Source organism: Schistocerca gregaria, chromosome 5 (assembly GCF_023897955.1).
Source record: "Schistocerca gregaria isolate iqSchGreg1 chromosome 5, iqSchGreg1.2, whole genome shotgun sequence".
NCBI lineage: Eukaryota > Metazoa > Arthropoda > Insecta > Orthoptera > Acrididae > Schistocerca > Schistocerca gregaria.
Genome location: NC_064924.1, coordinates 36,214,167 through 36,241,736, shown reverse-complemented (window position 1 = coordinate 36,241,736; position 27,570 = coordinate 36,214,167). Strand labels below are relative to the sequence as shown.

The 27,570-nt window shown below is 42.0% G+C and overlaps 1 protein-coding gene across 1 annotated transcript in view; it reads right to left on the bottom strand.

Annotated features, from left to right (window-relative positions):
- LOC126272813 (uncharacterized) overlaps positions 1-27,570 on the bottom strand; it is a 58,951-nt gene that overhangs the window by 11,303 nt on the left and 20,078 nt on the right. Inside the window, exons 2-3 of the mRNA XM_049976000.1 lie at positions 15,717-15,863; positions 6,890-7,039 (exon numbers count right to left, since the gene is read on the bottom strand). Coding sequence (XP_049831957.1) covers positions 6,890-7,039; positions 15,717-15,863 — 297 coding nt within the window. The remainder of the gene's footprint in view (positions 1-6,889; positions 7,040-15,716; positions 15,864-27,570) is intronic.

Below are 27,570 nucleotides of genomic sequence, written 5' to 3'. Positions count from 1 at the left end.
TGTGTGATAAAATGTAAAATACTGCAGGATTCATTTAGTGCAATTAAATCAACAATAAGTATTTAAACAACACTTTGGAGTTGTAAAAATAAATCTTGTGTAACTTAAATTTACAATTTCAAATGGTTTCCGTTTTAAATCTCGTTTTAAACGTAGGTATACGTTACAGGAAAGTTACTTAATGAGTCAAGAGTTAAGAACTTTAAAAATTCTGACTTCTCAAGTTCTGCGTGCTTTTTCGAGTACATGATGCGTAAGAATGAGTTATTCACAAATCGCTACAGTCCCTCCAAAATAATGCGAATTTTTCTGTCGCAATTACCAGTTCGCCTCAGAGAAATAGTTTTGGCGGGTCATTGCAAGAACGACGCGGAAGCAGTTAAAGGTTTCTTGTGACAGCTTGAATTTGATAACGATAAACAGCCACCTCGTTCAGCAACAATTTTGTTAATCTCAGATAAAATTACTGCCCATAGAGTGATCAGCCGCACCACTTGAATTCGGGAGGGCAGTTTAGCAGTAAGTAGGAAGATTGGAGGCATTCAGTGGGACACCATTTATTCCGAGAAAACGATTGGAATCCAGGGGGTAGCTTTCACAATTGCGGTTACCGAGGCAGAAATATTGAACGCGGCTTGTGGAATCGAAGAAGATACGGAAACGAAAATCATTTCAGCCGTAATAATTATGACTAAAGATCTAATCGAAACTGGAGAGATCAAAGAAGTTTAGTGCAGATCGGAATGCGTGGGTTCGAGATCACACCACCAGACCCACGTAATAATCCGATCGACACGATGCGTCACAACAGTGACGTGTGATGCAGCCGGCAACCGCCTTGTTCGCCTACACGGCAAACGCAGAACACTTCAGCTCACCCTATCATCACCGTCTCGGTTTGAAAGATGCCGTTACTTGCGTTCTAGATTCAGCGAGTCCCATTTATGGTATTAGTGATAGTGTATTCAGTAAATCTGAGAAAGTAGCTGTCTGTCTGAAATTGCCACTGCACCGTAAAAAGGTAATTACAGGAAAGAGGGCTAATGTGAGGAACCGAACTCGGCTGATTTTGCGTGTCAAGGACATGAGTTTCAGGGGAATACTTCATTATTCCCACTACTTACTACAGAAATAATTTTAAGTAAAGCGATTTGAAACTTCAGTAGTACGGAGGCATAACTGGAAATAAATGGTATATTAATTAGCGTGTTTGAAGTTTGAGGCATGTATTACAAAGGAAGACGACGAGAATTGTTTAAAGTTTATTTCTTCATTCAAATCACACATTTTGTATAAGTCCTTCTGTATTAAGATGATTAATGTAAAGGCATCTTATTATCAAAGTGAAGAGTATGCTAACACACAATAAATTGTATGAGATAAATTAGGCAAATTTGACGGTTCTCCTGAGACAGACAAACATGACCTTTTTAAAATTCTACATTCATACTGCGATAATTTCACCTAATAGAACAGGAACTTAACGGATAGCGCATGTGAACGCTGCAGAGGTGGAAACTTTAAGGACTTATAACGTACGCGGTCTTCATCATGTGTCTAACATAAAACTGTTCACTGAATGAAAGTGTAATTGTAGATAAATGTAAGAAAAAAATTCTACCTTAGAATTGATAAGTGAGATGTTCTTATTGAGGAAGCCTATAGAGTCGAGGGATATGTGCCAACCTCATCATCTCAGAGTGGCACTTAAAACCAAAAATTCACTCGTCCTCAGTTACTTGCTGGATGTATTCCAGGCTCCGTTTTCCTCTACAGTTTTTACCCTGTACAGCTCCCTCTAGTAACATGGAAGCTATTCCCTGACGTCTTAACAGATGTCCTACCATCCTGTCCCTCCTTCTTGTCATTGTTTCCCATATGTTCCTTTCCTGCCCATTGTACTGAGAACATCCTCATTCCTTACGTTATCAGCCCACCTAATTTTCAACATTCGGCTGTAGCACCATATCTCAAACGCTTCGATTCTCTTCTGTTAGGGGTTTCACACAGTCCATGTATCACTACCATACAATGCTGTGCTGCGAACAAACATTCTCAGAAATATCTTCCTCAGATAGAGACCTATGTTTGATACTAGTAGATTCCGCTTATCCAGGAGTGCCGTTTTTGCAGTGCTAGTTTGTTTTTGATGTCCTCCTTGTTCCATCCATCGCAGGTTATTTTGCTACCTAGGTAGCAGAATTCCTTAACGTAATCTACTTCGTGACCATTAATTCTGATTTTAAATTTTTCGCTGTTCTCATTTCTGCTACTTCTCATTACACTCGTCTTTCTTCAATTTACTCTGTAATCATTGGACTGTTCATTCCGTTCAGCTCTTCCTATAATTATGCATCACTATCACTGAGTATAGCAATGTCATCATCGAATCTTCTCATTGATATCTTTTCACCTTGAAGTTTATTTCCACTCTTGAACCTGTTTTTTATTTCCGTAATTGATTATTCGATGTGGGGACTGAACAGTGAAGGCGAATGACAACGAGCACATCCCTGTTTACACCTTCTTTAATCTTAGCTCTTCGTTCTTGGTCGTCCACTCTTATTATTCCCTCTTGGCTCTTGTCTATTTTGTATATTACTTGCCTGTACCTATAGCTTACCCTTACTTTCCTCAGAATTTCGAGCTTCTTGCACCATTTGACATTGTAGAACTCTTTCTCCAAGTAGACAAATCGTATGAATGTGTCTTGATTGTTTTAGTCTTGCCTGCTTTATCAACTGAAACGTCAGGACTGTCTCTCTGGTGCCTTTATCTTTCCTAAAGTCAAACTGATAGTCATCTAAGAAATCCTCAATTGTCTTTTCCATTCTTCTGTACATTAGACTTGTTGACATCTTGGATACATGAACTGTTAAGCTGATTGTGCGATAGCTGTCGCACTTTCAGCTCTTGCTGTCTTCGGTGTTGTGTAGTTAATGTTTTTCCGAAAGGCTCATGCATTCTACACACCATCGTGAATAATAGTTTTGTTGCAACTTCCCCCAATGATTTTAGAAATTCTGATGGAATGTTATCAGTCCCTTCTACCCTATTTGATCTAAAGTTATCCAGTGGTCTTTCAAATTCTGATGGTAATACAGTAAGTGCTACTGTCTGGAACCGCGCGACAGGTACTGTTGCAGGTTCGAATCCTGCGTCGGGCATGGATGTGTGTGATGTCCTTAGGTTAGTTAGGTTTAAGTAGTTCCAGGTTCTAGGGGACTGATGATCTCAGAAGTTAGGTCCCATAGTGCTCAGAGCCATTTGAACCATTTTTTTTGTAATACAGTATGCCCTAGCTCTTCTAAACCGTCTTTTGCTTCTTCTTCTTCTATCACATCAGACAAATCTTCCCACCCATAAAGGTTCTCAATATACTCTTTCCAGCTATCTACTCTCTCCTCTGTATTTAACAGCGGAACTCTCATTCCACTCTTAATGTTACAACCCTTGTTCTTAATTTCATGGATGGTTGTTTTGACTTTTCTACATGCCGAATCAGTCCTGACAATCATTTCTTTCTCGATTTATTCACATTTTTCATGCAGCCATTTCGTGTTAGCTTCATTCCTCAGATCCTTTTATTTCTGTATTGCTGAATTTCCCTTACTTCTTTCATTGTTCAGCTGAAGTATTTCTCTTGTTTCCGATGGTTTCTTCGCAGATTCGTTCTTTGTATTACGTTTTCCTTTCTAGCTTCTGTGACTGGTGTTTTCAGATATGTCTATTCCTCTGCTATTGAAGTGCCTACTGCGCTGTTCTTTAACGCGCTATCTATAGCCTTAGAGGACTTCAAGTGTATCACTTCATCCCTCAATACCTCTGTATCCCAGTTCCTTGGGTACTGATTCTTCATGACTAATCTCTTAAACTTCAGTTTACTCTTCATCACTAATACACTGTGATCTGAGTCTATAACTGCTTACTATCCAGTATCTGATTTCGAAATTTTGTCTGAGAATGATGTAATATAACTAAAGTCTTCCAGTATCTTCCAACTTTACCCAAGTATATCTCCTCCTCTTGTGATTCTTGAACATAGTATTCGCTGTTACTAGCTGGAATTTATTGAAGAACTGGATTAGTCATTCTTCTCTATCATTTCTAGTGCCGAGCCCTGTTTTCCCATCACCCTTTCTCGTACTCCTTCCCCTACAACTGTATTACAGTCCCCCTGAGTATTGAAGTTTCACCTCCCTTTAGCTGCTAAATTACCAGTTCAGTATCCTCATATAATTTCCCTGGCGCTTCGTCTTCTGCTTGCGACGTCGGCATGTGTACCTGAACTGTCGTTGTAGGGTTTGTTTGCTGTCAGTTCTGATGAGAACAACCCTGTCACTGAACTGTTGACAGTAGCTCACTCTCTACCCTACCTTCCTATTCATAACGACTCCTACTCCCATTATTCAATTTTCTGCTGCTGTTGATTGTACCCTATACTTATGCGACCAGAAATCCTCGTCTCATTCCAATTCACTTTAATGTCCCCCACTATATCTAGATTGAACCTCAGCATTTCCCTTTTCAGATTTTATAGCTTACCTGCCACATTCAAACGTCTGACATTCCATGTGACGACTTGTAGAACGTTTTCATGTCTACAGTTATTCGATCTTTTTCTCATGGTCACCTCCCCCTCGGCAGTCCCCTCCCAGAACTGCGAATGGGCGCCTATTTAGTGATCTTTTACCAATGGGGAGATCATAATGAGACATTTTCCATTACAGGCCACATGTGTGGTGGATACACATTATGTGGCTTTAATGCAGGGGTTTCCATTGACTTCTGCAGCCTCATGCCGTCCATCATTACTGATTCTTCCGCCTTTAGGGGCAGTTTCACACCCCAGGGACAAGAGAGTGCCATGAGGCTCTATTCGTAGGGACAGATGTCATAAGACACCTGTTCTGGTATCAGATGTAACAGAGATGCCATTACATACGAGATGATTTTGAACAGTATTGCTTAAAATTGTGCAGCCAAGTTTTCTCCAGTTTATGTTAGAGAATAATAATTTGGTTCTAAAAGATGAATTAACGTCATCTTACATTTGAGACAAACACTGTCAACGAGGTCATTTACAAGCAGACAGCATCACTGCATACCGAAGACTACAGCTATTGTGCCAATATTTATACTATTCAGAATTGGCAAGATGCCTTTCGGGTTAATTCAGCCAACTGTTAAAAAGGGCGTGACATCAGTGCAATGACATGAAGCATAATATTTCTTGGCTGCATTTTTATAATTGGAAACAGATTGTAAAATGGATTGTTGTGTTCAATTAGTACAGTTTACAGGCATCACAGTGTCTTCAACACAACGAAGAGTAATGAATTACTTTTTCACTGAGTTTGACTATTACGATCAGAGCAATTAGCTCACTTAAACTCATGCAGTAATAGTTTCATGAAAAATACTTTCTCTAAAATTACAGACTGTTCTCATGCCTTCAGCACATTACAAACCAAATACTATTGCAAACTTTATTGACGTTACAACGTTTATCGGTGTTTCCTACAACATTATTCTACATTATTCTGTGTATTAGAAATTTTATATTTAGGCGTTATCATGAGTGCTGAGTTGCAGAATTTGTGTCTGAAAGCTGTTGAGGTTTCTCCCATTGTTCAGGCATCTCAAGGTGAGTATTCAAGATTTAATTTACCATTATAACCCATTACATAACTACTATTTATAAGTTACCGTGTGATAGTTGAGTGTTGGTAATAATACCGTTCAGTCATTACACTCATATGCCTCTACCCTTGAGTCTCAAGTTTAATAGCAAATAAAAATACACGGGCATCGCAAGGTGCTCCATGCCCTGTAACTGAGGGTTAGGGTTAAACGATTATTCGAAATCATCTTTAAGAGACAACAGATTTCGTAAAAGGTAATTCTTCTTGAGTTTATTTTTCTGCAAAGTCTAGATGAGTAATTATTGTAGTGTAAAGATTTCATTGTGTAACAATGTACAATTGTTAGTGTCCAGGGAGAATTATCAGACATGTGTTTATTGTATTATTTAGTTCCCCCAACCACTGCTAATAGGAAGTATTTCACCTGAAAGTGAAAGGAGTGCGAAAAAAGTAATTTTTATGATGGTACGACAGTGTTGAGAGAAAGTTATTGTTCATGCTAGTTGGAGTTTTTCTTCAGTCCCATTAAAAGGAGTCATTATAGATGCAGAATACTTTCCTTTTGTGATTGATAAATATTTCTTGAAACTGATTCTGAAAAATTTAGCGAAAGATAGATTTGTGTATACAGTGAGTTGTTCAGGGAAAAAAACAGTCATTTAGATCATTGCACACTTGAAAACGACGGCGCAAGGACAAAAGTAAATGCGACTCACATAGGTAATTGTTTTAAAGTGTATGTTGTACCATAAAAAGCTAGTTTCAAAACCACTGTGCAACTGGAACGAAATAATAGTTGTTTTCAGTTTTCAGACAGAGATTTTCGGAGACCACTGACGCAGCATATCTAAGCGCGTTGGCCGTTTTGGTAGGGTTTCTGTTCAGCAGATACACTTTGGACTTTACTCCGAGTGCGCGAAACTGTGATAGATCCTATGTTTCTGCAGAAGATTGGAATTTCGTAGTATAGCACCGCAGGTAAGTGCAGAATCATCTATAGCGCATTTCGCTGCGAATAAGCTCTTAGTAACAAATGTAATCTGGTGATAGCGATTCTCCGGTCCAGTGTACCTCTATTACCTAAATTACTCATAGCCACAGCAAAGTAACGTAGGCTATAATCGCCGCCGCACTTGGCCCTATACAGAAACACAAGCACAAAACGTGAGAGGAAAATTCACATCCACCCATGCACAAAGCATTCCGGGTTGCTGGGCTGGCAGAACGCTACGGTGCGGACTTACAGGCGGCACGGCGCACTCCTCCTCCAGCGTGAGGTTGGTGGCCTCCAGGATGCGCCGGATGACGCCCTCCTGGCACCAGTCGCGGATCCTGTATTGCACCGCGTTCTCCCGCCAGCCCGCGTCGCCGCGGATGCTGCAGTTGATGGTGCCCTGCAACAGCGTCGCGGCCGAGGCTGCAGAAGCTGGCCGAGCGTGCGAGCTGCGCCGCTGTGTGTGACCGCATGACGGCACCTGCGCACTGTCCTGAAGCACGCCGTGAGGGTCAGTAGTGTTGTTTGCAGCTGTGAGTCCACTGAGTTGGAGTTAAGTGCATCCTAATGGCAAATTTCTGCTGCTCGTGTGGTGGGTCCTTCGGTAACCGAGATAGCACAAGCGCTTGCTGTTCCAAACTCACTGTACCTAAGCTTTATATCGCAAGTCCATCCCTTGATGCAATATTTGTGGTCCAATGGTGATGCTGAGTTCCGAGATCACAAGGATCCTGTTCACACAGCACTGGTTTTGAGAGCACGAGGATGAACTGGGCCTCCAGACTCACCAGATCTAAATATTATTGAGCCTCTGTGGTCTAGTTTGGAGGGAATGGCACGTGACCGATATCCACCCCCACGCCACTACCTGGGCTTCTCAAAATATTGCAGGATGAAAGGTATAACTTTCATTTAAAAACCACAGAGGCCCTGTAGTAATCTATTCCGATACGTGTGGAATCTGTTTCGAACGCCAGCGGTTTCCTGCAGCGTATTAAAGATGGTAATGTGTCGTGTCTTTGGTGTTTCCCCTCAGGTCTTAGAACGAGTGTGTGCGCCCGGGAAAGCCGAGGACAGGTACATTGACGAAGCACTTTGCTGCAGTCCAAGTCATGAGAAAGGACAGGGAAGAAGATTTAAATAGAGTCGAGAGTCGGCACTGCAAAACATGCAGGATAAATTATACTGCTGAAGATCTTAATGCACAGAAATTGTAAATGATACTTTTATCCAGTATTTAAAGCCAAATAGGTGATAATGATTATGATGATGGTTCACGGTGGTGGTTGTGTAGGACACATCTGGGAAAGGGGAGACTTAATGTATCATCAATACATTACAGTTATTGACACAGACCTAGGAAAATGACCAGGACTTAATTACGGATATTCAAAACCACCTATTACACAAACGACTGCTACTACTTGTGGTGAAATATCTTTTAGCACATTTGTGCTCTCGTCAGCGGACGATATTATTCAAGTCTGTAAAATGTAAACCACGTTTTAAATAGTATTTATTGGAACTTGCAAGTGTTAAAAAATGTTTTTCCATGCGTATTAATGGAGCAGATGGCCATGCATATGACGACGGATAGACAGTAATTAACTGCTATAGACAGTAAGTAACTGCGAAATACTTTCACCTAAACAAAATTGCGTTTAAAGATAAAGAGATTTGCTAAGTGGTCAACCAACCTCACTAAAATATCTTTTCGTTGCAGACGTCAAACTATACAATATTGTCAAGGATGTCCTACATAACCTAACATTTTACAGAATAACGCAGTAATTGTAACAGGCAAAAAAATATTTTCTCGCCTAATTTTCGCTGCAATTAGTACTACTTACGACGTGGTTTATATAATACAGACATGAATAACAACACCCACTGATGATGACACAAATGTGCTGGGGCGAGTATGTTTACACAATAGGCGAACCTGAAATTCCATAATTTTGCTTGCAAACCCATCTGATATTTAGACTCCGAAAACCAAACAGTGATGATATCCAGGACTCCTGTATCATCATGCTACAAGAGCTACAGAATTTTTTTACAACACAGGGAACGTCAGACCATACTGCTTTCTGAAAGTCAGATATCATATGAGGTTTGTAATTCTTCTAACAGGCTGTTGTAGACATGTCAGCCTGATATTGTGTGACGTTGTGTTATCCTAGTCATTTGTCTTTTACGTACATTTTAGAATTCGCCTTCTTTGTCACATTTCCACTTATTTAGACGTTGTAACAATCATCAGACCTTAGAAAGGGCAACAGCACAAGAGTACGTGTAGGTACAAAGAAATTCATTTTTTTAGTATGTAATGAAGTCTACAAAAACGAAATCCGAGGTCTACTTTTTACACGAAATGAAGAAATGTTGCTTCCTTGAAAGTAAAATTGCTCATTAACTACGAAGCTATTATGATATATAAAACAGTGTAGCAGAGTTGAAGAGGGCATTTGTCTTCCCACACAGTATAGGTTGTTAGAAGTGTAAGTCCAGATACTGTGATCATTGGCACTTTTATATACACCCACTTCAGCGTGTTAGTTGCTCCTCCTTTTGTCTAACAATATTGACGTCGCGTAATTCACTACCTGATGTTTCCTGATCTGTCGTAACTGCACCACTAAGTGGCCTACACGTGTCAGTATCGACTAGGCGTTTTGCATCCACACATCCACGCTGCAACACCTGACCTCTTTCCCAGGGAAAAATAGGCTTTAATGGCTTGCTCTTGCCAAATTTACTTGCAGGTACTAACCAACCGAAAAACATACTAATCCTAATAGCTATAATGACATATGACAAATGACATAACTGCCCTCAGTCGTCAACACCGTATGTCGCTGCGCTAGCCACAGGTGAACTTTTCTTTTATGTCCATCATTGCTTCTACGATGTACAGATTGAACAGTAGAGGCGAAAGACTACATCCCTGTCTTACACCCTTTTTAATCCGAACATTTCGTTCTTGATCGTCCACTCTTATTATTTTCTCTTGGCACTTGTACATATTGTACATTACCCGTCTCTTCCTACAGCTTAGCCTTATTTTTCTCAGAATTTCGAACATATTGCACCATGTTACATTGTCGAACGCTTTTAGAGGTCAACAAATCCTATGAAAGTGTTAGTTTTGCTTCCATTATTAACCGCAACTCAGAACTGTTTCTCTGGTGCCTTTACCTTTCTAAAGCACAACCGATCGTCATCTAACACACTCTCAATTTTCTATTTCAATTCTTCTTTACGTTATTCTTCTACGCAACTTGGATGCATGAGCTGTTAAGTTGACTGTACGATAGTTCTTGCTCTTGTGATCTGTCGCTGTCTTCGGAATTCTATGGATGATATTTTTCCGAGAGTCAGATGGTATATTGCCGGGCTCATACATTCCGCAAGCCAACGTGAGTAGTCATTTTGTTGCCACTTCCCTTAAGGATTTTAGGAATTCTGATGGAGTGTTATCTATCCATTATGTCTTATTTCCTTGTCCTTCAAAGCTCTCTTAAATTCTAATTCTAATACAGGATCCCGTATCTCTTCTAAATCGACTCTTATTTCTTCTTCTATACATCAGACAAATCTTCCCATCATAGAGGCCTTCAGTGTACTCTTTTCACCTATTCGCATCTCTCCGCTGCATTTAACAGTGGAGTTCCCGTTGAACTCTTAATGCTAGCACCTATGTTTTCAATTTCACCGAAGGTTGTTTTGCGTTTCCTATATACTGAGTCAGTCCTTCCGACCATCATATCTTTCTCAATTTCTTCACATTTTTCATGCAGCCATTTCGTCTTAGTTTTCCTACACTTCGTACTTATTTCATTCCTCGGCAACATGTATTTATTACTACTTCCGTATCCCACTTCTTCGCGTATTGATTCTTCCTGCCTAACCTCTTGAACTTGAGCCTACTCTTCATCGCTACTACATTGTGATCTGTGTCTATATCTGCTACTGGGTACGCCTTGCAATCCAGTATCTGATTTCGGAATCTCTGCCTGATTATGAAGGAATGTAACAGAAATTTTCCTGCTCCACCCGGCCTTTTCCAAGTATACCTCCTCCTCTTGTGATTCTTGAACAGAGTAATAGCTATTATTAACTGAAATTTAGTACAGAACTCAATTACTCTTTCTCCTCTCTTAATCCTTGTCCCAAGCTCATATTCTCCTGTAACCTTTTCTTCTGCTCCTTCCCTTACAACTGCATTCCAGTCCTTCATGACTATTAGATTTTCATCTTCCTTCAAGTGCTGTATTACCCCTTCAATATCCTCATATATTTTCTCTATCTCTTCATCTTCAGCTTGCGACGTCGACATGTATATCTGAACTATCGCTGTTGGTGTTGATTCGTTGTCGATTCTGATAAAGCAACTCTATCACTAATCTGTTCACAGTAACAAACTCTCCGCCACACCATCCTATTCATAACGAATTCTACTCCTGTTACAGCATTTCCTGCTGCTGTTTATACTACCGTATACTCATCTGTCCAGAAATCCTTGTCTTCTTTCCATTTTACTTCATTGACCCCAACTATATCTAGATTGAGCCTTTGCATTTCCATTTTCAGATTTTATAGCGTGCCTATTACATTCAAACTTCCGACATTTCCACGCCTCGACTCGTAGAACGTTGTCCTTTCGTCGGTTATTCAATATTTTTCTCATGACCACCTCCTTATTGGCAGTCCCTTCCTGGATATCCGAATGGGGGACTGCTCCGGAACCTTTTGCCAATGGAGAGATCAGCATGGAAGTTTCTCAGTGACAGGCCCCATGTCCTGTAGATATACGAGATTTGTCTTTATTGCGGTTGTTTCCATTGACTTCTGCATCCTCATGCCGTTGACAGCTACTTGTTCTTCGGCTTTCAGGGGCAATTTCTCATCCGTAGGACAAAGGAGTGCCCTGAACCTCTTTCCGCTCTTCCGCCCTCTTCGACAAGGCCGTTGGCAGAATGAGGCTGACTTCTTATGCTGGAATTCTTCGGCTGCCAATGCTGATTATTAATCAAAATACAATTGGCGGCGAGTCTCGAACCCGGGCACGACGACGCCATCCACATCTTTTGATTCCAGTCTCATTTTGTTCGTTGGTGGTCGTTCCATGACGCTTGTTCAATACATCGTTCATCCATTCACTCAGTTTTTTTTATATTTTTTTTATTAACGCCCTGAGATACCTTGCCGGCGTCGCATAGACTACGGATGAAATTGCGTAGGGAACGTAATTTCGTATCGACACAACATTTAGCGCAATTGCGTCCACTCGGCCGTAGTGGTCAGCCTGTTGTAAAGTATTTATCTTGTTTCGAGGCAACTGATTTGGCAATAATACGAAAGTATTTCGTAAAATAATTATACTAAGGCACTACCATCTTGGTAAAAAAACATGTTCTCTTATCACAGGTATATGTTAAGATGTCATCATATCGTTTAGGAATGCCAAAGCTATGCAAGAGTCAATGGATGCTGTGAGGAAAACGAAAAATGCCATTTGCTACAACAGCTGATCTCTTTGTGTATCAAGATATACGATTAAAAGAAGAGTTCTTTAAAATAAAAAACATTGACATAATTGAAGACAAGAAGAACCTTTGCTTCTTCAGACGCGTATTCAGATAACAGAAAGACGAATAATCCCATAACAGATCTCCTATATTTCATGTTACCTAATTTCTCTTCTTCACTAACCCTTTTCTTTTTATTGCCAGTCTGCATTCTATATCCCCCTTATTTAAGCCATCATCAGTTATTTTCCTGCCAAAATGGCAAAACTCATCTACTGTTTCTAGTGTCTAGTGTCCTAATCAATTCCCTCAGCATCATTTTATTTAACTCTACTATCCATTATACTCGTTTTGCATTTTTAATATGTGTCTTATATGCTCCTTTCTAGACTCTGTCCATTCCGTTCATCTGGTCTTCCAAATCCTTTGATGTCTCTGATGGAATAACAATGTCATTGGCAAATGACAAAGTATTTTATAGCTTCTCCCTCCTCCGTATTTCCTACTCCAAATTTTTCTTTGGTCTTCTTTACTGTTTGCTTAGTGTACAGATTGAATAACACTGGGGATAGGGTACAACACTGTCTCAATCCCTTCCCAACTATTGCTTTCCTTACATGCCCCTCGACTCTTATAACCGCCGCCTGTTTTCTGTACAAGTTGTAAATAGCCTTACACTTCCTGTATTTTGCCCCTGCTACCTTCAGGATTTCAGCGTATTCCAGTCAACAGTGTCAAAAGCTTTCTCTGAGTATAAAAATGTTTGCCTTTCCTTTATCTATCTTCGAAGATAATTCGTGTTGTCAGTATCGATGGGCGTGTTCCTTCATTTCTCCGGAATCCAGAGTGATCTTCCCCGAGGTCTGCTTCTACCTGTTTCTCCAGTCTTCTGTAAGGAATTCGTGAAGGTATTTTGCTGACATGATTTATTAAGCAAATAGTTCGTCTGTCCCATACATCTTGCAGGCCAGATGGAATAGTTTTGTCATGGCTGGTATTTCCGGGGCTATCTGTAGTTTCGACGTAATGTCGTCTACTCCTCGACCTTGTTTGAGTTAGGTCTTTCTGTGCTCTGTTAAATTCTTGTCATTTTGTCAAATCTACCATCTCATATTCATCTATGTCTTCTTCGCGTTGTAAACACTGTATGGAGGTTGTTGCAGAATGTAAATACTTTAGAATAAAAAGCGACCACTCACCAAAAGCAGAAACTTTGAGTTTTTGATAGACACACCCAAAAGAAAGACGACTTGTTAATTTCGCTGTTATCCTTTGACTGAGCTAGAGCAAATTACACACACGTACAGACTCACATACACACACACACACACACACACACACACACACACACACACACACACACATTCTCACGTATGTATGTATATGCGTATTTTACTCTAAGTCGTTCTTTTGTGCATCTGTCGACAACTTAACGCTGGTGCTTTTCGTTGATTGGTCTGCTTTAATTCTAAAGTATTTACATTGTATGCACTCTCCCATTTCTACAATACTGCTTTCAAGTTCATCTCCTTTTTGTAGATCTTCTATATATATCACTTCTACCTCTCAGCTTTCCCTTCTTTGCTTGGTACTGACTTTTCATAGTCATATAGTTAATTCTTTCTTCTCCAAGGGCCTCCTTAATTTTCCTGTAGGCGGTAATGATTCTTCCTCAAGTGAAATACGCTTCTAAATCGATACATTAATCCTCCAGATATTTCTTCTTAGCCATTCTGCACATCCTACCAATGTCATTTTTTATGTGTGTGTTCCCTTTCTCCTGATTCATTTGCAGCATTTTTATTTTTTCTCCTTTCATCAGTTAAATTCGTCATCTTCTGTGATACACAACGGTTCCCACTAGGCGTTGTCTCTTTTCCTACTTCATCCTCTGCTGCTTTCATTATTTCGCTTGTGAAAGGCAACCATTCGCCTTCTGTGGCATTCCTTTCCCCTGTGCTAGTGAATTGTTGCCCATTGGCCCGTCAGATACTGTAATCAACGTATGGTTCTTTTAACTTATCCATGTTCCATCTCCTGAATTTCCTACCATTTTGAAATGTTTTTCAGTTTTGATCTACTTTCAGTTAAGCCTACCGTTCTAGTACAAGAGAAAGAGTTGAATAATAATACAATTGCTTTATGGTTAGGGAATTTGTACTGTTTACAGAGTTATACGAAGATTGTCCAGTAAGTAGGTTCCCTATTTTATTTCTCTACAAAGTAAAGTGTGCTTGTGACATTTGAGGGCTGACGAGTTAGACTGGTAAATGTTGAGAACATTGACACTGGCTTACTATGGGTAGGGGTGTCAGAGTGCAGGCCATTTTCCGTACAATAAAGTTTTTGCAAGATGGATGATTCGTTTGCTGAGTGATGTCCACGAACGGAAACGGATGGATTCGGCCAGAATGTTTCTGAAATCCATGAGAGAAAGGGACATCTGCTGTTCAAAGGGCTTGTCACTGGGGATGAGACCTGACTTCATCATTCTACTCCTGGGACGAAACGTCGGGAAACGATGTGGAAGAAACCTGTCGAGAGTGCCCCAGAAAAGACAAGGGTCATACCTTCAGTAGAGAAAGTTGTAGCAACTATCTTTTGGGACTGTCAGCGGGTTTTGCTATTTCACTGCTTGCCTCGAACACCAAAGTGAATGTAGAGAGGCACTGTAATGTCTGTAGAAAAATTTGAGCTGTCATCAAAAGAAAACGCCCTGAACTTTTGTGACGCAGAGTTCTCTTTCTTCGTGAGAAAGCTCGGCCTTATACAGGTGGAATGACCGAGGCGGAGGTCTCAAGGTTCATCCTGGGAAGTATACACGAATCCCCACGTGTTTCCCCAAGTCAATGGACATCTTGGAGGTGAGCACTTCAACACTGATATAAAATCACATCAACAGCTGGCTATACTATAAGCACAGGACCCAACATGGGAAAAAGTGATTTGGAAGAGCTTGTGCCACGTTACCAAAAATGCTTGCAAAAAGATAGCGACTGTTTAGAAAAGTAATAGAAGCATTCTACAATATGAGTAAAATTATTTGAAAATGATAAATTGTGTGCACTGTTGTTTTTGTAAAATAAGGGAACTTACTTATTGGACACCTATCGGATTCCATTTGCTTCTATATAGCATGACATCAGGGAAACACAACATCTTCCTTGGGGTGTCCACTTTACCCAACTTTCCCGTAATACTGTCAAATGAAGAGGAGCACGCAGGAGAGAAAGTAGTCGAATCAGGCATAAGAAAGCTGATGAAAAAGGAAACCACTACGTCAAAAATTTTAATGTGACCAGAAAATCTTAAAATGTGATCAGGGCTGTAGAATCTACGGTCTGTTTGGGTGCTCAGATCACTTGTCTCCTCCAGAGCCCAGATGGTCTCAGTCCACGGTGTTTGCGTGTGTCTTATCCGAGTAATAAAGTTACTTATAGGGAGTTTATCGCTGGTGTTTGCATGTCCAGAAACGTCAGAGTGCCGATAAAGTGAAAGACGAAAGTTGGCAGAGGCGTGCCGCAGGCCGCTGGCCTAGGTACGTACGGTGATGGCCTCGAGGCGCTCGCTCACGGTGAAGGTTCCCGCGAGGATGGACCGGCCGTCGCTCTCCTCCACGTCGAGGTCGAAGTCGACCAGCGAGCCGTCGTCCCCGCAGGAGTCGACGTACCGCAGCTGCACCACGTACGCGCCCTACCAACAGGTGGGCCACTGCTAACCGCTGCCGTGCGCTTCGCCCTACCGTAAGCAGAGGCGGACAGAGTGCGCTCTTGGAGGTGCTGCGACGGCTTTTCTTTACGTGTAAAGGTTATGGACTCAAGATACAAAACATCTCAGACAAAATGAGAAGTGAAGTTTTAGAAATATCATACTACACCACAATGTTGTAGATTGAAATAGTTGATCGAGTAACTGAGGGAAGAGTTTGGAATCGAACTGGGGGAAAAGTAATTTGTGACAGAACTTTTGAAGAAGAATGGATCGGTTAGGAGTGAAAGGCCGCTGTACCTTCCCTGACACCAGTGTACACGCCTAAATGCGGGATATGAACACTCACTTACTTTTATTTAGTTACATTTGCGAACAAAATACTCTAAATCGCCCTCATTGCATTTATGTACGCCAGATCCACTTTCGATGCATACGCTGCTGAGCTTTTAGCTCCAAAACCAAATGTCTCGCCGGACAGTGTGGCCGAGCGGTTCTAGACGCTTCAGTCTGGAACCGCGTGACCGCTACCGTCGCAGGTTCCAATCCTACCTCGGGCATGGATGTGTGTGACGTCCTTAGGTTAGTTAGATTTAAGTAGTTCTAAGTTCTAGAGGACTGATGACCTCAGAAGTTATATCCCATAATGCTCAGAGCCATTTTGAAAGAAATGTCTTGCTACATAAAAAAATAATGGTGTAATGATCATTAATAAATTATTTAATGACACAACAGACAATGTGGATGTTGATCTGCGTGAATAATTAGAGGAATGTAAGGACTGGTGAAAGTGGCATCATAAACGTGGCAGACGTTCTATCATTCTCTTAATACAGGTATCTAATAGTGTCCTTCTGTCATTTGTACTACACATAATATCGTAATAGATACTGCTTTTAAGTTGCTTATATGGAGGACATGACGAGAAAAGAAGTAATTTGGGCCAAGTGCCATGTAAAGTGGATTCATTTAACATGAACTGTTTAGTTATACCTAAGATGGTTCAAATGGCTCTAACCACGATGGGACTTAACATCTGAGTCGCCTAGACGTAGAACTAGTTAAACCTCATTAAGCCAAGGACATCACACACGTCCATGTCCGAGGCAGGATTCGAAACTGCGACCGTAGCAGCAGCTCGGTTCGGGACTGAAGCGCCTAGAAACGCTCGTTCACAGCGACCGGCTGAACCAAAGAAAAACCAGACTTGACATGCTGAAACGTTTGTGATAAAACAGGCAGACTTTGATTCATTTAACCTTGCACGGTACTGGTTAGTGGTGATGAAGTGATAAGTATGCGTGGATTCAAAAACCAGAAAACATCCAGTGGTAGATTACCACTCAGCTTTCACATGCACCAGATACCGGGACACAACAGCTGATGACGGGACATGTACTCAGCATGCCGCACCTGCAAACTTAATGTCGATACTTGGCGTAGAAATTGAAAACATGGATAAAGTGATTCAAACAGAAAAATTTGAACAGTTGATGTACGGCTGATACAAATTCTCAGAAATTCTCCACTAAACCTATAATCATCGACTTATGAACTGACTACCACCTGGTTCAATCTTGGGCCGCAGTAAGAGCATCAGTCACAAGGAAATTTTTCACCGCGCGACCCTTACGGTCGCAGGCTCGAATCCTGCCTCCGGCATGGATGTGTGTGATGTCCTTAGGTTAGTTAGGTTTAAGTAGTTCTACGTTCTAGGGGACTGATGACCTCAGCCGTTAAGTCCCATAGTGCTCAGAGCCATCTGAACCATTTTTTGAAATTATTCAACAATACGAGACTCCAAACGGCAGTTGCATATCATTAAGCTTATTATAACATACGGAATCAGTTGAGTTTCACACGCAAATTGTATGTCATCATATTTATCATAACACATCCAATCATTTTCTAATCGTTCTATAGTAACAGCATACAGACTAAGGACAGCATAGTTGCCTGAACGCCACAATAACAAAAGACGGGGATCATAAGGAAAACTATTTAAAATTACGAAAATTCATACGGAAATAATATATCACCAAGCTTAACGTAACACACTCAAGAATTTTCTAAGCTTTCTACACTCATAGGAAGTAAAGATCATGTGGTCGGCTGAAGGCCACTACACCAGAGAGGGAGATTACAAACAAAACAAGTTAAAACTACGAGCTTTTACACGTATGTCCACAAGAAACGTTTTACAACCTACACAGTTGAAAATCTAACACAAGTTCACTGAAGTCTACAGTTTGTACACTGGAATTGAATAAGGCTACATAACAGCCTCGGATCTTTGCACAGAAAATTAACAGAGCGCTTACCAGAGGCCTGCACAACACAGAACGTGTAAATTAATACATAAAACATGTACAAGACATGGACCTCGCGAGACACTTTATACACATTGTGTACTCTAGTTCTGTCACTGACAAAACGCGTATCTGCTTTCATACTTTAGCTTCATCTATTCCTCTACAGTGTTAATTGCGTTATAATAGTTATGATGGCTAGTTTTACTTTTACTTGTACGAGTTTGGACACTTCATTGTGAGCACATCCTATGGCCAACTGCGTTGGAAAACTCATGGATATTACATAGATTTTCTGTTTCTGGTGGTACAGCTATCATTCATACTATGACTTGTCGATCTTTTGCAAAAAGTATCATTATTTCATAAACAACTACAGAATTTAACTTCTAGTGTTCACTCTTTATGAACTTCTATGTTCAATTACTCGCAAAATCAACTCGCCTTCACGTTACATTTCCCTTGGACTTACAGTAATACGACCGACATGACACTTTATCCAGCAACACAAAAAAGAAACTTTAGTGACAGCACCTTTACCAGGCTGGCAATAAACAAAACTTCTAAAATCATCATATGTTAACATTTTCAGTTCCTTAACATTCTGAAACATTTCCAGAATGAGATTTTCACTCTGCAGCGGAGTGTGCGCTGATATGAAACTTCCTGGCAGATCAAAACTGTGAGCACGACCGAGACTCGAACTCGGGACCTTTGCCTTTCGCGGGCAAGTGCTCTAGCATCTGAGCTACCGAAGCACGACTCACGCCCGGTCCTCACAGCTTTACTTCTGCCAGTATCTTGTCTCCTACCTTCCAAACTTTACAGAAGCTCTCCTGCGAACTGTGCAGAACTAGCACTCCTGAAAGAAAGGATATAGCGGAGACATGGCTTTGCCACAGCCTGGGGGATGTTTCCAGAATGAGATTTTCACTCTGCAGCGGAGTGTGCGCTGATATGAAACTTCCTGGCAGATCAAAACTGTGTGCCCGACCGAGACTCAAAGGTAGGAGACGAGATACTGGCAGAAGTAAAGCTGTGAGGACCGGGCGTGAGTCGTGCTTCGGTAGCTCAGATGGTAGAGCACTTGCCCGCGAAAGGCAAAGGTCCCGAGTTCGAGTCTCGGTCGGGCACATAGTTTTGATCTGCCAGGAAGTTTCATTCTGAAACATGCTGTAAGACATCGCGCTACACAAAAGACTTTCATTTTTCACTGTCGTTCATAAAAAAGGTCTCTAATCAACCAGCTACACTTACCCTCATAGTAATAAGGATGACACATCAGTGAATTGTGAAGAAATTCTAATCAACAGCAAATCCGCATGATACAAGTAAAGAAATCGCTGCGACAAGAACAACCCTAAAAAAAAGTATCGCACAAATCATCACTAAGAGAAATACCAACGCTGATTCAAAAAATAAATTTAGAAGTCACACAAAATGAAATGTCTCGACACCTACGCCTGCCGGCTCTTTACGTACAACTTTATGTGCGGTATGTGCTGCGCTGTGCTGCTTTTGATCGCTTTGATCGTAGGGTTTCTCGTTCTGCCGCATATATTGAGCTACGACCCCACATACCTGGAATGGCCGATTATAAACACTGGAAAACGTTTTAGACGAAAACTTTTGGTTCTTTGACAACCTGCGAGCCTTCACCAACAAGACCTGCTGACCGACTACCGGATCCTTCCTTCTCCACAATGGTCCTCTTTTACCGGCACTTTCTTTTCTCAGCTTCATTGCAGATGTTTGCGATAGCAAGTTCGGCAACGTCCTTGTGCCTCATTTATTTAGTGGATGGATACCTAACCAGTTCCCCGATTCGTTGGGAAGTGTTCTGTTTTTCAGATGTAAGAGTGGGGCCAGTCCAGTGGACCTGTTAGGTAACTCACTCAGGATGCTTCCAAAATCTTTGAGGAAGACATCCCATGTTCCGTGCTGCTTCCAACAGTAAATACAATGGAGATTATCCAGTTCTCGAAGCGTAGGGGCTGACGAGTTTGATACAGCATGGTAACATGCGATATACACTGGTTAAATTTTTCAGGTTCCGCTTGCCGTATGCTAGAAGGAAAGTGATCTCCACTTGCCCACCACCCAGCACAAAATGTCTAGGGAGCGTGGTCAAGAGGGCGCGTCCGTCCGTGCTTCACCGCGGCTTAACAATGACGAATTCTTACACTGGCTCAGCTGCTTTGAAAACATACTGAACATCCTTTTTTGTTCGGGGGAAGGATCAGTAAAGGACCATACGAGCAAATTCCTTCGTAAGAACTCGTAAAATCTGGAATAACTGGGCGAGTAGTTGGTTTCGCCATTTGATACACGGGGTGATTCACGATGACATGCAAATGTTATTTTTTTATTCTAAAAGTAAAACTAAAGATTAAAGTTCAGATAAACATAGGCCCGCAATTGTTTAGTTACGGAGTTACGGCTAATAAAAGATTTTGCCTGAAATTTAGCAACTTCGCTAATGTGAAGCCACCGCAAAACTGTACGAGGTCAAAGTAAAGCACGATTTGCATTTAGTTAGATGTTATTGGTCTCGTGAATCTAATAAAACATGTCGCAGACGTGTATCTGCAGTAGTCTTCCAGAACATCTAGAGAACTTTCGTAAAACTTTTAATTGTTTAACTACTTGGCCCAATTTGTTTTTTTTTTTTTTTTTTTTTTTTTTAAATTCCGGACAATTGCACAAAGTTTTCAACAGAAGAGTTAGAGAATTTAGTTTTGCTCTCAATACAGCCACGGTTTTGGTACGGCCTCAAGAATAACTCATCCTGTTCTTTAATTTTTAACTCATACACAAAATCCTTTTTAGTTACTGGTGCTTCCTAGAAAACGTACCTATATGTATTTAGTATTTAGTGTTTAGTATTTACTAATATGTATTTAGTATTAACTCACCAGAGTCAGATATGTGACACATTTTCTCGATCATCATCTCTTCTAAACTCTTCTCGTTGATTCCCCGAACTAGAGGCAGATTCGTTGAATAATGATTTATACACACTTCACTTACAGGGTGCTTGTCGGTATGAAATAGTAACCCTAGAAAATCACCCTCTTTTCTATCCTCATCTACACACTCGTTAAAATTATGGAACACATCTCCCCCATACATACACAAAGACATCATCATCTAACAAGTCTACTTCTACTATTGTTTCCATCGTGAGTACAGACACACAGAAAAAAAATATTGCGTAAGGCATGTAACGTTATTCTGCATCGGCTCAGTTACCTATAGGATTCTCCTAAGTAGAGCCACGACTACTCTCGTCTTATCATTGACAAAGTAGGCGACACCTCCCTCTCAGTACATTCCTGGAGAACGACCACTCTGATAACTGACGCTTGACACCCTGTGTCCAGCACACATTGAACTTACGGTGGGTACAGTCACCTCATCCTCTTCTAAAAGTATCTCTCTAACAATTTCGAACTGTACATACAAAGCCGATGATACCTTTGCAATCGACTCATCGCTTCGGAAAATTGTCGCCACGGCATCTCCTAATTCCGACCCTACGCTCGATTCTTCCCCCCAGTGATTATATTTGACCCTATCGTCTTCTGATGATGGTTGATAGGACACCGCCAAGTCCCGGCTTTTACGCACTATTGGTCGACACTCTTCTCCAGCCTCATTTACCTGTTCTAACGTAACCTCGAAACCTATATTCGCAACCTCCGTTCCTGTCACATCTGAAGCAAGCACGTGCAGATTATTAGCTACTCCCCTTGTTAGTAATGATCTGTTCACAGTTCCTTATTCACTACTTTCGTTACCACATGGATGCGGGCCACGAATCTTAATTAGTCACAGTGGCGTAACCTCGTTCGGAGGTCGCGCGTCACCTCCAAACCTGCTCCGGTCATCAAAATTCGGACTCGAGTACCGGCGATCATGCATCCATCCACGATTGTGATGGGTGCGTGGGGGTAATTTCTCCTATCACCTCACCCATTATTGCAGTAAAGATGTCCGTTGTTTCTGCCATCATCATTCCTAAACTGCGTGAGGGCGGGGCAGCAGCCAGCGCTGCTCCTTGTCCACGCTCCTGCGCCTTACGATCACAGCCAAGTCACTGCAGCAGTGCGAACAACAACTCGCAGTCTTCCTTATTTCACCCAGCAATAGTAGTCTGCCGACATAAAATTCAGCAAAAAACTAGATTTTTTAAATCATTGGCTATGATTGATTATAAACAGACAATTAAACACCAGTGAGAAGGACAGTAAAAAAAAACAACGGCATTCAGAAGCCTCCAGGGAGGTCGGTCTGCCCTCTTTCACTTAGGTGAGACAGGTGATGAGCCGAACTACACTTGATCTATCGGAACCCAACCAGGGGACAGCCACGGACCGAACGACACAACGACTTGCTTTCCACCAATCAGTAGATGAGAACTCAAACACAAAAGGTTACGAACGTGATTATCCACAATGAAAAATGTATTAGCTATCAAAACTACACACCATGTTGGACAGAAACAACAGGTGAGGAAAGGACGCTGCCTGAAATTATGTTAGTAGCCAGGGCATGTAACCGGCACACTAACGGCCAGAAAATTCCGTTGGTGCACTCGAATTGTAGTCAACCAATATAGTTAATTGCACCGCATGGCGACTAAATTTCAGCAATAGAAACACTCGGTGTTGCTCACAAGAAAACCTCCCCAACAGTGAACCACCGAAACGAACCTCACAACATGAATGGACGTGGTTTGGATACTTGAAACCCCTACTCAACTTTGACGCCCTGGGTCGGTGAACCACGAAGCTCATAGCGATCGGACAGCTCCACACACGCTCCGACACTGCGCAGGGACTGCCAGCGGACCCAGCCGACTGCACTGCGCAGAGATAACTTCCCTCTGCAGCAACCGACAGACTCACTGCCAGTGCGCCGACAACATTTAACACACGTTGTCAGTGGAAATGACACCAACTACACACACAGTTTGACAGACACTTGGATGAAGACTTGAACGACACTGAGCAGTGGCTGTGCAGTCACGAAGACCGATTGGGAGTCGATACACACACAGAGCCATCCCACAAGCGATCGGCAAGCCAATCCCCGGCTCAAGTGATGTGTGGCGGCAGCGGTCGGGCGAGCCATGCACATGCGGCCTCACTGCTGCTACAAGCTGACTGAACTAGTGCCACGTTCCAACTCCCCGACTGGCAGGTCCGAACTGCACTCCTGGCACAGTCCAACTGACTGGCAGCCCGAACTCACGACCCGAACTCCCTTACGACAGACAACGACCGGGAAGTAATAGCAGTCGAGCGAAGATACTACGAGAGGGGGTATATCGATACGCACTGCTAGCGCCGGTCACAGTCAGGCAAAGCAGCAACTCAGTGACAGTAGTTATTTAAATTAACGTAGTGAGGTGGAAGTACGTTAAAAATGGTGTAAAATACATGATGGCGGGAACACGACCCACGCACGGCTCACTAAGCAAGGAATGAGCCGCGAAACTGTTCGTATGAAATTCAATTCCGCGTAAGTCAAATGCACACGAGCTTGTCTCTTCTCGTAAGTGGCTACAGACAGACTGTTTTTTTAAGCCACTGTCCCCATGAGAGTGGGCCGAGGGCGTGGTGTTGCTCCCTTTCTGAATGTGGGTAACCAGAATACAAGATGACGGAAATGAAATGGGGTACACTAGCGTACCCTTCCATCTCATCAAACCCGCCCTGGGTATTGAATGAAAAGTACGTCCCGCGTGGGACCGTAACAATCCACTCCCGCAAGTTTTCGTTACTGGTTGCCTCTATGTCCGTACGACTGAAATTCCGATCACGCTGTAGAGATACTCGTTCGACTGCGGTCATAAGCACCTCAGGTAGGTCGGAAACCCGGTAGAGATCGTCCTCCCACTTTCGTAGTGCCACTTCCTATTGCGAGACCCGCTCACTAAACGTTCTCCAAAACTTTTCCTTACTATTTGGAACAAGCAGGATTCCGAAGCAATTTTAGCACGATTGACCACATTCTGACCGCTAGTGAAGTGATAAGCAGAGCGAATGAATACCAACTGCCTCTCTGCATTGCCTTTGTTGACTTTGAAAAGGCATTTGACTCCGTTAGCCATGTAGCTGTCCTCCAAGTTTCGAGTCAGCAAGGAGAGGGAGCAGCCTACATTGAAGTGCTCAGGAAAATCTACGAGAACTCTTCAGCTTATGTTAACATCGGCGAATCATCTCAAGAATTCCGCATCTTGAGGGGTGTCAAGCAAGGCGATTCCATCTCCCCAAAGCTGTTCTCTTCTGTATTGGCTACGTCAAAGCTGAGCTGGGAAGGTAAGGGAATTAGAATTAATGGAAGAAGGCTTACCAACTTGAGATTCGCTGATGATATTGCCTTACTAGCCAAAGACTTCGCTGAGCTCCAAAACTTAGTTGCAGATCTTGCACTGGAATGTCAGCTGGTTGGCTTGAACATGAACCATTCCAAAACAAAAGTAATTTCCAACAAATGGGTCCCAGCTGGAGATGTGAAAGTCAAGGACAGTCTATTAGAAGAGGTCAGTGAATATGTCTACCTTGGTCAGATTATAAGTATGAAGGGAGACATAAGGCCAGAAATCTATTGACGCATCAATCTTGGCTGGCAAGCATTTGGGAAGAATTCAACAGTATTCAGATAAAAAATGCCAGTAAATCTGAAGAAAGCACTATTTGATCAATGCATTCTTGCTGTGATGACGTATGGCTGCGAGACATGGGCACTGAACTCATTTACAAAATGGAAACTTAGGACAGCACAGAGAGGCATGGAGAGATCAATGCTGGGCTATACAAGAAATGATAGGAAAAGGGCAGATGACTTCCGTTCTGTGACGAAGGTTAAGGACATCTTAGAGACAATAGACTCCTTGAAATGGCAGTGGGCTGGCCACGTTGCAAGAAGAAAAGACAACAGATGGACGAAGCTAGTACTGGAGTGGAGTCCGAGAGAGCACCGGAGGCCTAGAGGAAGACCACCAGACAGGTGGGACAAAGACATCAGGGAGATCGCTGGTAACACCTGGCAGAGAACTGCCCAAGACCGTCCCACTTGCAGAAGACTACTGAAAGCCTACCTGAATCCACGACTCGAAGAGACCACATCATTTGATGATTCAATTGGCTGATGACGATGATGATGATGATGATGATTTGGAAACCTCCGCCGCTGTACCTTCGATTACGGTACTATCAGCTGTGACTCCATCATAGTGCTGATTGCGGTTGCTCTGTAGTGCATTAAATCTGGCATAGAATTGCCCAAGCATTTCGTCCTGATTTTTGCAAACTATCTCTATTCTGAAACTTCCTGGCAGATTAAAACTGTGTGCCGGACCGAGTCCCGAACTCGAAGACGGGCTAGAAGTAAAGCTGTGAGGACGAGGCGTGAGTCGTGCTTGGGTAGCTCAGTTGGTAGAGCACTTGCCCACGAAAGGCAAAGGTCCCGAGTTCGAGTCTCGGTCCGGCACACAGTTTTAATCTGCCACGAAGATTCATATCAGCGCACACTCCGCTGCAGAGTGAAAATCTCATTCTATCCCGATTCTATCCGTTACTTCCGTTTGCCACACGGTTACTGCTCCTATTTCAACCACAGCCTCCAGGGTTTCATCCCATATTGATTCTTTGGTAGTAAGGTTCTCCTCCTCTATGTCCACAACGAAGTGTTACAAATCAGTTAGTTCAAGAATAGCTCCGAGCCACGACCCTGAAGCTGCACTCCGCTGATCCCAAACCAACGCCATCTGCAACGTCAGTGGTGTCAAACGAGAGCTCAATGGCTCAATGGAGGGGAGGGTGGATGCCTGTCGTGTTTTCTGATGACAACTGGTCCTGCATCGGTGCCAGTTGAGGATCTGCAAACAATTCGTCTGCGCTCTAGGCACATTGAACCTACACCTGAGTCGCGATTTCCTATGACAGCAGGAGCACTATCTCGGATATCCCATGCAGCGTCACTGAAAATCTGCACGGTAATCTGGTGATTTGACTCTTTGTGCTGCCATTCGTGAACAGAATTGAAGGGGGTGATTTCCAACATAATAACGCTCGCCCACACTGTTGTAACGAGTGGCGGCGCGTTGCCTCGGGCTCCCAGATCACCAGACCTGTCTCCAGCCATGTGGGACCCCATTAGACAGCAACTCCAGCGTCACTCACAATCAACGCTAACCGTCCCTGTACTGACCCACCAAGTGCAACGGGCATAGAGCTCTAACCCACAAATTGACATCCAGCACCTGTACAACACAGTGCATGCACGTTTGCATACTTGAATTCAAGAGTCTAGTGGTTACACCGGATATTAATGTACTAGCATTTCAAAATTAGGATGGCTTATCTCGCTATTACATTAACCTGTGATCTTTCAATGTTAATCACTTAAATAAGTTACCTAGGCAAATATATTCCCGAAATTTCATTACTCTACATTAATCAATCTTTGGTGTTGTGATTTTTTATTTTAAAATTAAATATTGAAGTAAGGATAAGGAATCAGATATCATAATACTTTCATACATTCTACGGCGAATAAATATTGCTAAACGCTCTGAGTTCTCATATTTTAAGAGCTGTAGTTGACGCTTCTTTTGGTTCTTGCATTTACTGAAGACCGAAAGTAAAAGTACAACACTTCTCTTTTAATTTTCCTACATCACTATTTATGCAAATATTGGGTGTGAGCCAAATTAGTAGCTTCGTCGAGGAGAAATAATAAATCTCGTATAGAACTCTGCATGGAAGGATTACGAGTCTCGAATGAGTTACGCAGATCTTATTAGACTGCTCGTTTATAAACTGGTCGTGGTACAAAAAGAAAGTACAGTGAGCCACAAGCTTCTTAAGTTTGCATCACTTTCGTCTAGAAGTTGCACAGTTACGAAGTCGAAACGTACTTCTTCCAATGCTAATGGTGTTTACTCTTTCCGTAATTGTTCCACGTAAAGGGTCCTTTGGATAAAAAGTTCGATTCTTCACCTCTAACACTACAGCTGCAGGTGCAATTAATACAGTTAATTAACCAGTACTGTCAATTTATTTATTTATTCTATTCTTTTATTAAACGTAAGTTCTTTCATAGGGTTGACGCAAAGTAATTTTAATTGAATGATTCTAAAAGGAAAAGTATGGTAAAGTATACAAAGTATAGTATAGGTTTCATTATAACATTAATGTAACACAAGAGAATACTCTCCAGCAAGAAGAATAACTATAAACTTGGGTCAAAATAAAATACGCCATTTGAGAAACAAAGTTGTCTCACATCCAGTCTACAGCACTTAACAGACCTCTCCTGTGAAATTTCTACATATTCTCATCCATTACATTTGATTAATGTAATTAGGATCA